Raw genomic sequence first — 13,296 nt, forward strand, 5'->3', positions numbered from 1 at the left:
TATTCGCCTGGAGAGAGTGTCTGCCAGCACATTCAGCATGCCAGGAAGATGCTTGACCGCGATGGTCAACTACATCTCCTGGCAGAGAAGAAGAATGCGAATGGCAAGAGAACACATGACGTGAGACCTGATGCCTCCTTTTCTCTCCAGATATGCGACAATTGTAGAGTTGTCGGTAGCCACACAAATCACTTTGGACTGCAGGATACGCCGAAAGGACTGCAAAGCCAAATGAACAGCCCTCATCTCGAGCACATTGATGTGCCCCGAGAGCTGTTCCCCAGACCACTCCCCAGAGCGGTACAGGCCGTCGAGGTAAGCTACCCATTCTCTCTGGACGCGTCCGTGAGCAGGGTCATAGGGGGGACAGGCCTGGTCAGAGGCAGTCAGCAGAGAACGTTTTCCTGAATAGTCCACCATGAACGACTGGGTAAGAGGTAATCCAGACCTCCCAATCACTGGGCGAGGGAACCCAGTTGGACAGGAGGAACATCTGGAAAGGTCTGATGTGAAGCCTCCCTATGAAGGCCACATCTGCCAGGAAGTTCAGATATCCCAGAAAACTTGCGACCAAGCGATCAAGGTCAAAGTCATAGCCCTGGCCTTCTCAGACTTCTCCAATATTAAAAGGGATAAGGACCGAACCGTGCCGAAATGATAACCCAGGAAAAGGAAGACATGAGATGGGAAAACCTCTAACTTCGCTCTGTAAGGAATGAAGCCAACTCTGAGCAAGACTTTCAGGAACAGACGGGTGTCCTTCACTAGCGCTTCCCTCACCAAATGTAGCATGAGGGAATCGTCGAAATAGATGTGGATGTCTGTTCCATGAGAGTGAAAAAATCCCAAGACCACCTTCAGCAACTTGGTGAAAACCAAAGGTGTTGTCGTGAGCCCCAAGGGCATGGCCCTTTCCGTTGCACGTAAAACGGACGATCTTCCATGTAGACTTCTTGATGGGGATATGAAAGAAGGCATCCTTCAGATCTACTGAAATTGCCAATAGTCCGTCCCTCACAGAGGCCGTAGTGCACAGTGGGGTCTCCATATTGAAGTGAGGAGAATCTACGGGCCTGTTGAAGGCATTGAGATCTACGACCGGATGCCACGCACCGGACTTCTTCCGAACCAGAAACATTCTTGAGTTGAAACCGGGAATGCATTCCGACATAGGAACCTCGTATCAGTCAATTAGCGGAAGAGGTAGGGTTCCTCAACTGGTCGGTTTTTAAAGACTGAAAAACGCCTAGCCAACACGACATCGCGGGCAAAGATACTTACAAAGCCGCCGATGCTCTCAATGTCGCGTTCAGGGTAGAGGTGAAAGAAGGCCCCGCATTGACTCAAGGATTAATGAACTGAGATTCAGTTATCCCGTAGACGCAGACAACCCTAACAAGAAGTTTGTGACCCGGAACCTGCACTCGAAAGTCCAGGCCCGGCATCAAGCCGGCCCCCACCACCAACACAACCTGGTGTACCGGGATCACTGAAGGGATCAGTGACCGACGACCGAAAGTCCATACCCGACGGTAAAACCAACGGCAGACAGGAACTCCCGTCCAATTCGACCCTGGACTGCGCCGAGTCAGGATCGGGCTGTCCCCTCCCCCGTACTCCAGGTTGCGCCTGGACAGGCGGGACCACCCCCTACCCGATGGAGGAGCTATAGAACCGGGGGCAGACGACCTAACAGGCTTACTTCTCCTGCCGGAAGAAGAGGTCGAATTCCTCTTAGGGCTGAAAGCTCGTCGAACAGACTGGGGGCCTTGACGAAAGACTACACGTGTGAACAGTCTTATTACAAGGTCCATACCTGAAGACATGGGAACACTCATATGCTGTACTCTGACGCAAGAAAGTTTTGAAAATCTAACTAAACGAAGCCACGATAACAAGAGAAAAACCAACATACCGAGGCAAACAACTGCAAAAGGAGACTTTTTAATCTTTTGTTTTTGGGGTACAAAGATGGGTATAGGTACCATATTTGCATACTAAAGTTCTGGTAATTATTACTGAAATGAAATACATGTTTACATAGCAGAAATACGTGTTATCAAGTAACCAGGTACAAACGGTATTATATCATTAGATCTTAAATGTTTGACAAGTTAGACATTTTTGGTCTGGTCACCTTGATCCTTCATCATTTTTATGGATCAATCAATCATTCTTGTTAGAAATGGTATATAAACCCTTTTTATATGTTGATAGTGGGTCGGTCTCCAGACACGTATCATCTGGTATGTATCTCACTTAAATCAATAAACAAGAACACTGCACTTGTTGACATCACCCTCCTTTCATCATTCTCCTTTCATCGTACAAACACTATCATGCTTCAACAAATTGGCGCCGTGACCTCCTTTCATCATACAAACATCATCATACTTCAACAAATTGGCGCCGTGACCTCCTTTCATCATACAAACAACATGAAAAAACTAGAACAACTAAACAAACAATTGGAAATTATCAGACAGGGAAAGATTAAGGTAGCTTTGTAAGATCTCGGGCAAAATGGCAGGACAACGGGGAAAGTCTATACAATACTTTCTCAATTTAGGATGTAGAAATTTTACGTCATTTTGTTTTTTCCAAAATTAGAGACTGATGATAGGAGCACACTAAACAGCAAAATGAAATTCTTCAGGAAGGATTTAAGAGCAACTATATGTTGAAAATAACGATTTAGAAGATTTTAACCTAAATGATTTATTATGTATTTGTAATGTTCCAAAACTAGATGATAATGTTTCTAAGAGTTTAGAGGAGAAAATTACTATGGACGAAGCAGCAAATACTTTTAAAAACATGAAAAATAATAAAACCCCGGTACAGATGGTTTCATTGTGGAATTTTTAAAATGCTTTTGGAGACGATTAAATGGGTTCATTGTAAAATCAATAAATTTTGGCTGCTGCTGCTTGCAGAGTTAATGGAAGGACTGGTGCTAAGGAAAAGGAATACGCAAACCCGAATATGAATTTTGAATAACAAATTTATATACAAATATACAACAAGGAACGAAATTCCAAGTTTACAGAGTATTCCATCTTAGTGCTAAGATCTCACCTCGCCTCAAATCAGCTTAAAAATAACAATGTCAGACTGATGTTGATTGTTTATCATTTTTTCACAGACTGATGTGTGAATGTGTCATGTCCGTTGTCCGAGGTCTTGGCAGAAGTGTCGATATCATCAGTCTCTAGGTCATACTCCATGTAGAAATGGTTATCCTATGTTGCTACAATGATCAGTAGAGTAATTTGAAAAGACTGTAAAATTAATTTAGGTTAGTTTATGCTATACTTGGTAATGAATGACTAATGTAGGCTATACTTAGTAAAATGAAGGACTAATTAAGGCTATACTTGGTAATGAAGAATTACTTTATGCTATACTTGGTAATGAATGACTACTGTAGGCTATACTTAGTAAAATGAAGGACTAATTAAGGCTATACTTGGTATTGAATGGCTACTGTAAAGCGGGACGAGCCTCAGTTTAGCATTCGAGGGAAAAAAGGAAACCAAGAATAGTAACATATATATACGAATTTATTTACATAAAATAAACCTAAATACTGACAGGTTCACACTCGCTATCATTCAGTAACTTTCTTATACTAGTAATGGTAGACCCTACAGTCTTTCCACGGATAGATGGGTTGTTGTAATACTTCACTTAACAGCATTTGTTGACAGTGAATAATATATCTCCAGTAGTATACACCGCGCTAGCAGTATATTTAGTAACAGAAGGTAAACTACTCTGGTGATATGGGTAACAACCTCGGTCCAATAACTCTGGCCAACAAACCAGAAGCTTGGTACAATCCGGGCCTCCCCATATAGTCCGTCTAGTGAGCGTGACGTTCCTTATAGTAGCTGACCTTGACCCCGACGACATATAATGCTGGTCGGTCCTCACGCCACTGTCTGTAAGTCACCTTGTTGTTGGCTCTAGGTGGTGCGTATGTCATCTGCCCATCATGTGAAGCCAAGTCAGAGTTCTAGGCTCCGTACATACTATGGCCAAAACTGATCCGAACACGAGTAAACAGGTACCATACACACTGAACGTCGTTCTTACCTTCCCGGTCACACACCACCTGCACTCACTCATGCGTTCACACATACGCTCACGTGATCCCTTTCCTAACAAAAATATGTTACTACACACTTTCGTTCGTGACAGCTAGCGTTATTTTTACAATCAACAATTCGCCCTCATCCCCTCCCCCTGTTTTTCTTTTCAAATGTAAACACGTGACCATGATAGATGAAAATTACAATTAAAGCATTTTATTTTTTTAATAAATATTAAATCGTTTATTGTCGGAACATTAAAATATGGATAAATGAATGGTCCATTACCACTAAGCTACAAACAAGGTTCTATCACCTGTATTCCAAAAGGTGGCAAGTCAACACACATTCTTTTTAACAAAATGGATGTCATTTATTATATTGAGTGTTTCCCAGCATTTGCTTCATCATGTATGTTGATATTCTCTGGTTACAGTTTAGATCCATGCTATACCATTATAACATCTCTATTTCAACAAGTGTATAACATCTAATGAAAAGAAGTTCCTAACAAAAGCTGTTCTACCTAAATCTTTGTTATCTACTTTTTAGATACACTGTACTAGATTATTTCAACATAAATGCGTATTTACAATAATATATTCTTCATCGACGCAAATCACATCAAAGTTACGAACATCATACACATACGTAGCTCGACGTGTATGATGTTCGTCAGTTTGTTGATTCCGTTGGTGTAACCTACATAAACATTATATTAAGAGAAAAATATGATAAAAACACATCAATCTTTTAAGCACTGTTACAAATACCATTGCATTAACAATAGCATACTATATCACACATTTGTATCTCCGTCTTTCAAGCAAGTTGAATACTTGTCGTTGTCAACTAGTTTCGCCTCCTGTTGATGCCTATACCTAAAGAAGTGAATATCCGACTTACCGATTGTTCTTTCCATTTATTTAATCGCTTAGTTCGGTTACCTAAGCTTAATTTCATAGCACCCCACTGAACAACCCACCAACATCGGAACTAAAGTTGGCTCTATTTCACTGTTTAATACTCCTTTATAGGATACCTTAACATAGAAATTGTAATCGCATTCCATACTTACTAATATTACAAAGTAAATACAATATTCATCATACTTTATTGCGAAATATGGAAAGAAATGTCACCAAATAATAAAAATTATGTATATACAGTGTTTATGTACAATTATGCGTTGGAAAGTATACTTTATTGAAGAGTAAAGGTGAAAAATGTCTTCCACCACAATAAAAAAAATGACGTATATACAATGTTCATGTAATTTAACAAACAAATTATACATTTGAAAGAATAACTTTTTTGTCCGCCTCCAAATGATAAAAATATCCATGTTAGTTCACAAATAGTTTATCCCTTTTTCTCAAGACACAAAAATCACCGCCGGTAACCCACCTGTAATGCTTTCATCGTTGATATAGTGAGTGAAAGAAAGTAACGAGAGTAACCCACAAATATGGACAATACACAAAGGAATAGAGTACAGAGCAAAGGCTAACATTAGTTGGCCATTCGACTGTTTCTCTTGATGCTACAAAATCATAACACATAAACATCATTTCAGTAATTGATTATTTTCTGTTGATAAATATTTTGAAAGTTGCAAATGTTTTAGAACGTAAATGAATATACATCATAAATTTTGTAAATAATTTTCGTAAATAAATCTTAAAACGTCGCAAAAATATACGTGATTCAAGTGTCAACAAAACGTATATTTCCTCCCTTCCATATTGTCAATTTTTGCCTTAAGTTTACAATGACGTTTTGTTGACCTTTTTATGATTTCCAATGAAGCCTTTTCCAATAAAGTTTATTCATATTATGTACTGCCTGTATTATCTTTATTAATTTTCGTACACATTCTATTGTTGTACAAACATTCTTACTCTGTTGAAAGTGTACTAAATTTTTCACTGCTATTTCACATTATCATTCAGATGAGCAAGCTATGTTGATGGGTAACTGTTATCAACACAACAGCTATAATTATGACGTCTTACTGCCAATCACAATTTCATTTCTGTCTATCCAGCTGTATAGGTGGATTGTCATGGAGATATTAATCTATCTCGTGATGATCATGCTATTCATTAATAAAATCAAGTCACATGACACATCATGCGGACAGAAGTTTAACAAGAACTTATATGGAAGACTTCAACATAAAATAGAAAAGCGCGGTTTGTTTAATATTTTCATTTTTATTCAACCTATGGTAACATTTTTCGTTTTAGCTCGCCTCACCAGATACTCAAAAAGTTTTTTGACTCGTCTCATTATCCTTTCTAGTATTGTGGTTTGGAGACTATAGTAAAGATTCAGTATGTACATGTACATTGGTACGGGTCAGAGTGAAAATTCGGCAACTGATTCGATAAGCACACAGATGGCTCTAAACGGTGTAAATTGGTGAGATATTGAAATTGATATTTCTATTTATCTTAATTGGTTTACTATAAAGTTTAATATTATTTATAGGGGAAAGGATGTACATTTTTTGTTCAGTTGTCAGCATTTCGTATATTTATCAATAAATATGATAATCTATATCACTTGGCCAATACTTGTCAGTGTCATTTTCCATGCCTCAGCGAATTGTATATCGAATTGCTCTATATATTCTCTCATATATAAATTTTTGTACAGCTCCCAAATATCTGTCAAATTGCCAGATTTTTCCGATGAAAGGAATTCCACCAACTCTTTACTTTTGTGGTACAAATCCAACTCTGCATTAAAATCTTTTAAGATATTATGAGAGTTTCTTTCTTGTGTGACATACGGTGGCGAAAAGGCCAAACGGATATCTTTTCTGTGAAGAAAGAATTGAGCAATGTAGCTTCTCCAAATATCACTGACACGCCCATTCACACTAATAGGTAATGCTAGGTAAGGAAACGCCGGCGGTAGCCATAAATTCGCCTGGGCATTGAATGGTGCATAGGAATATTTAGGCAACACTAATGAGAGATGAGACTTTCTGGTTGCTTTAAAGTCAAAAGGAACATCACGTGTCAGTCTATAAATAGCATCTATGTCTGGCTGATTATTGGCTAATGATTGCACGATGCCAAGAGTCAATGTATCACTTGAATTGCATAGTTTTGGTTTAGTAGTTTCGTTTCTAATATCTTGTAGGGGAAATCCCCTTGGCCAGGTATAAGTTTCCTCCACTCCGAAATATGTATAAGGGTTTAGGAGAATACTTTTCATACCTTTACAAACTGTGACGTAATGGAAATGTGTTTCCATTTTGAAATCGTTTAGTTCAATCATTCCATTATTATCGTCATCGAAGTCCCATATATATTTAGCTTTGTGATGGATAGCATACATATATCCAATGTTTTTTCTTCCAAAATGATTAATTGGTATAATTTCTGATAACAAAGGATATAACTTGCTTTGTTCCTTTACAGAAAGATATTTGATTCTGTTTCGGGTCTTATCAAATCCAAGTCCTGGGAGATATGTACCCTCCAACGGTGTCAAATTGTCAGCTACTATAACTAGGCACCAATTCGACAGCGACGCTATGGTTTTCATAGCTTTTGATGGAGAATGTATTGTCGTGACAACAGCCCAGTTATTGCACTCTGGCATTTTGTCTAACATTGCCAAATATTTATACTTATTCGTTATCGACGTCGGTAAAAGTGTTCTTACGACATGACCCGAAAACAACGATCCGGTTACAGAACCAATGGACCCAACATTTGAGAAGGTTACAGGTGTGTTATATTTATGGAGTTGCTTCATCACATCCACGGATGATTTGTGGTTTAGGATATACCTTGTACAAAATCCTGGCTTTATGTTCATCAGTATCGTTGCTTCATGACCTCGGCCCATGTGAATAATCATTTTGTTATCTGCAACGTAATCAATATCAATGTAAATAGACAACCAAGATACTAAAGACGTATCAGCAAAGTTAGTATCAATCAAGTCAATGCTAGCGTTGCATCCTTTCTGATCTGTACAATATTTGCGTTTAACAATTCTATCTATTATTTTTTTACCAACAACTACAAAAATTTCGTCTAAATAAAACTCTTTTGCATTTAGTTTCTGTCCGCCACCATGTGTCCACCCATAATATAATGTCTGTGATTTCAGTTCATTAAGTCTTTTGAAAATCTGTGGGACACAAATAAATGTATCATCATCTAATTTTGCAATAAGTGACACATCCGGGTATTTTTCATGAACGTATTTATACCACACATATAATTTCTCTCCAAATCTTACCGCTCGTCCCTTCATAGTCACATTTAGAAAAAGAATATCGTTGTATTTGCTCTTTTCTAACATTGTAATCTTTGTTGGCTGGTCCATTAGAAACTTATATGTTATTCTGAAAGGAAGTGTATCTTGTAATAGATTTACAGTAGACAGCCATGTCGACCGAAGTGCATTCCTATATTCAACATTCCGATCAGCTGAAAATATTCCTAATACGAAAAGTGGTCTTTTGTCAAGGTTTGATAGCTCTGCAGATTTTGTGCATCTTTGTGTCACTGACATCGTGTTCCGATGAAAATAGAAATTGTAGATGGAGACAGTAGAGAAGATGGCATATATTAAAAGTCCCATAAATAAGATATTTTTCATCAACCTCAGACGTCTGCCTTCCCCAAACATGATTACTTGCTCCTTGTAAATCAGCAGCTCGTGGTGGGATGACTGAAAATTAAATATGCTCATTTCAATAAATTGGAAGATTTGATACAGTTCTGTGATATTAATGTATTAATTCATGATTCATATATACAACACATATCAAAGGCAGCATACTATTTACATAAACAGATACAGACAGCAGATCAATTGAACAACATATATCAAACCAATAAAAGAAAAATTTAACAAACTTCATCATCTTATTTAAATTGATGGTATGCGGTCTAATTGACCTAGGTTAAGATAAACGTCTACAAGTTGGAATGAGACCTTCTAGAGCTCTCTACTTTTCCATTTCTGTGCGCCCCCAACACAATATCCACCAAAGTACTACATAAAATGTTTCATTCTCAGCTACAAAATGACGTGGTTTGATATATACGCATCTATGATACATTTCCGTCGCTAAATACTCGTAAGAAGTTCAATAATGTTCATAAAAAAAATAGCTCGTCGGTGCTTTATTTCTCACAACCACGTAAGCATTCCCTTGTATCGAGAATAATCTTTTAATACGATTAATACCGATATTGCCCTGTCATAAACGAATTAGGAAACCTGTGGTAAACGTTGCAAAAACAATGCAGCAGACAGTCATTCGTTGAAACATCAATGCAGATGCTGCAATAAGACACCAAGTGTTTGTTGTACAAAGTAAAACTGTTTTCGCATGCCACATTATATTCATTTGAATGCAATTACTCAGTTTCGATTTTCCTCTGTCGACTGTTATGATTAAATAATTTAGACCCTTAGCATTATTAACGAGTCATAGAAAAGAATGGCAAGATGGTGGACACCACTAGCGCACCACAACGACGTAGAGCGGAAATCTAAATACACGGCAATTCTGATAAAAAAAAATAAAACTGGTGGTAAGTGGAAGTCCCGAGACCATTATAATGTCTATTTACGTACAACGCCACCCGATTTTGATATGCCGTCTTCTGAACCCCAACTCAAAGTCGATAATAAAGAGAATGTTAAGTAACTTGATAATGAACTAATTCACTTTCCGCTTGATTCGAATGATAGGAAATTAACTAAGATATGTGTGGGATAGAGGCATAACTGAAATATATGACGATTTTGTTGTATAGAAGTGTTGTGTTAGGTCATGCTAGAGTCATAATGAGGTAATGGTGTAGAGGTGTTTTGTTAGGTAAACTTGTCGAAAGGATATTCCAAAAGAATATACAAAGTCACTAAATGTAGCAAGAGACAGCTTGATTGTTTAGGCATGTAGGAATTTTCGATTTTAAAAAGTCAACACTGTAAGCATTAAAAATAAATGCACCACAGAGACCAGGGAAGTCAATCTAACAAGCCATATATTATCAGGCACTCTTCTGTGTTCTCGAGCTTCTTCAAATGGGAGTCAGACTTCTATGCTTAGTAAAAGAACTAAAATAGAAAACGACAGTGTTTTTCATTCAATATGCGACAACTTTAAATCAAATAGAACTGTCCTGGAATTAACGGAACATTCACAATAGGGAAACTGGAATCCCCACGCTTATCATACAGCTTGGTTGAAAGCTTTCCGTGTTTATTTCGTTGTAGTAAAGATCGAGATAATTGGCTTATGTAAAGAGTCAAATATGATGCTTTGATAATTTGATGACCTGTCAGCTAATAAGGTCACGTTAAATTTGTTTTAAACTTTGGGAATGTCTTTTTACATGTCTTTTTAAAACTATAAATTTCTTCTATAAGAAATATATACCTCCAATTTTTAAGTTTGACCACGATAACAAATAGATTCCTCCCTTTGTAGAGTGTGACCTCTATAACAAACACATCCCTCCCGTTGTAGAGGGTGATTTTTATAACCAATAGTCTCTTCGCGTTGTGGAGTGTGAACAATACAATAACTAAATACACCTGTTATAGAGTGTGACCTCTATAAAAAAACATGTTCCTCACGTTGTAAAGTGTGACCATTGTAACAAATACTGTCCTTCTTTCTTGAATAATTCTTGATCATCTGGATGGAAATTCCTCTTAAACAAAAATATAGCATTGAATAATTTTGAAAGAATCGGAATAAACACTTCTTTACATTTTACACAAATTCAATATATTATCGATTCTGGGTGACTAACCAAGCTTGACACATTTTAAAACATCGTTAAGTTCATCTCGACTAATAGGGTTATGTAATAGGAACCTGTAACATCTGTATCCCGATTTGCCCACTTTTAAAAATAATACGACCAGGGATAAGTTGTTCAAGGGATTATAGCCTATTTTAGATTACATGATTTACCTGTCTTTTTACCTGTATTTACCTGTGTTTTCGCCAATTTCGGAAGCTGATATCATATGAAAATATTGGAATTTGTATTCTTACTTTCCTTAAATACAACACAGAATTGTACCATATCACATGTTTTATAAACGTCTCTGATCATACTTTGTTTATTAGTTCACCTCATAACTAATAACTAAAAGACCAACTGTTTTTATATTTGGCTGGGATGGAGGTAGGAGATAAAGATATGGCCTTGACTGAAACCCAACGTGACAGGGGTCACATTCTTAAAATGTTTAAACCACTTCTTCTCTTGAACTAAATGCCTAGAGGCATAACATTTGGCTGGTAAGTTCATAATATAAAGCTCAACAAAGTTAGCAAAAAGAAATTACTTAAACCTTGTTCAAAGTCACAGTGGTCATATTTGTTAAAACCTTTAAAAGACATCTTCTCATGAAATAAAACACATAGAGAGCATGATATTTAGGTGGTATATATATCAGGTGAGCGCCCATTAGGCCTCTTGTTCGTGTTTGAAATAAATTCAAATTTTGCATATTCTTTTATACATGAAATGTTTTACTTATTTATAAATATATAAGTTTCCTTTTTTCATCATAATTTCAATCATGTCTAAACAAGCAAGTAATGGTATTCCCAGCCAATTTGACTTAATCATTATAAAACTCCTGATGTAACACAGTCTATATACATACACATACTTTAATTCTCAGCGAGATTTCTGCGGATTGCTACCTACATCATTTCCTTTCAACGCTTCAGCTTATACCCAATCAAGGACAAGTTTCTATCATTTTCTTCTCAAAACAAGGACCAACTTTTACCCACTCCGAGACAAGTACCAAATACTACCCACTCCGAGACAACTACCCACTTCTACCCACTCCGAGAAAAGTACCAACTACTACACATTCCGCTACAACTAACCACTTCTACCTACTCCGAGACAATTACTCACTTCTACCTACTCCGAGACAACTACCCACTTCTACCCACTTCGAGACAAGTACCAACTACAACACATTCCGCTACAACTACCCACTTCTCCCTACTCCGAGACAATTACTCACTTCTACCTACTCCGAGACAATTACCCACTTCTAACCACTCCGAGAAAAGTACCAAATACTATCCACTCCGAGACTCCGTGCGTGCGTGCGTGCGTGCGTTACCTCGCTTTGCCGACCCCGGATTCTACGTAGAAAATCGAATCTCTACGTCACATGAAATTTTAATATGTACCCCATTTTAATGGTGTATTGTTGCACACAGTGTGTCGACTCCGCGATCTTCAAATTGGTGACCTGGCACATACAGCTCTGGTAAATTTCAACAACTAAAACACATACAAAATAAACACGTTGTAAGATTAATTTTCTATTTCTATTGCACTGAGTTGTGACATCTGAAAATAAATGCAAGGTGTATAAAATACCTTTTCATCCAATGCTCGGCGTAACTGGACCTGAGTTCACCGTCGTTGGGTCTTACGACAATGGAACAATGTTCTGTTTCCAGATGACTCCAGGTTTTGTCTGCAACATGGTGATTGAAGGCGACGAGGGGAGCGTTTTGCGAACTGCTGCGTCGCAGAACGGGACCGCTTTGGCGGCGGAAGTGTAATGGTTTGGGGTGGTATTTGTGGGGGACTCGTACCAGGCTTGTTGTTTAAATGGCAATTGAACCGGCATTCGATATCGGGACGAAATTTTAAGACCAGTGGTTCTGCCATTCTTAAGACGCCATGGCGTTGGCGCCATTTTTCAACAGGATAACGTACCAGCGCACACCAGTCGCGTCAGCAGAACTTTCTTGCAGCAGAATAACGTACAGGTGATAGATTGGCCATCTAAATCACATGATTTGTCACCGATTGAGCATGTCTGGGACGTTCTTGGACGACACGTGAGAGAACGTCAAAATTAGCCGTCAAACTTGCAGGAGCTGGCCCAAGCCTTGATCGCTGAATGGAACAACATCTGTCCTCGAATTATCCGCCGGTTTACGAGTTCCATGCGACGACGCAGCAATGCTGTTTACTTCGCAAACGGTGGCCATACCCGTTACTAATGGTGTTACCTTTGAGATTGACCCCAACGTCCTTTACAGTCGAATAAAATCAACTGAACGCAAATTTTTATAATGAACCATGACTGCAGTTTTATCAGAATTGATCAATTACTTTATTCGTAAATGATTGGTCAGGATTTATGAAGGGGTTAATTA

The 13,296-nt window shown here is 38.0% G+C and overlaps 1 protein-coding gene across 1 annotated transcript; it reads right to left on the reverse strand.

Moving 5' to 3' along the window:
• Positions 1-6,653: 6,653 nt before the first annotated feature.
• On the reverse strand, positions 6,654-8,636 carry LOC132544775 (uncharacterized). The gene has a single exon (XM_060208423.1). It carries the CDS (start codon positions 8,634-8,636, stop codon positions 6,654-6,656), a length of 1,983 nt encoding a protein of 660 aa, XP_060064406.1.
• Positions 8,637-13,296: the final 4,660 nt, after the last annotated feature.

This window comes from Ylistrum balloti, unplaced genomic scaffold (assembly GCF_031769215.1).
Source record: "Ylistrum balloti isolate Yb309-2 unplaced genomic scaffold, AGI_CSIRO_Ybal_v1 Utg369808, whole genome shotgun sequence".
In the NCBI taxonomy this organism is placed as follows: domain Eukaryota; kingdom Metazoa; phylum Mollusca; class Bivalvia; order Pectinida; family Pectinidae; genus Ylistrum; species Ylistrum balloti.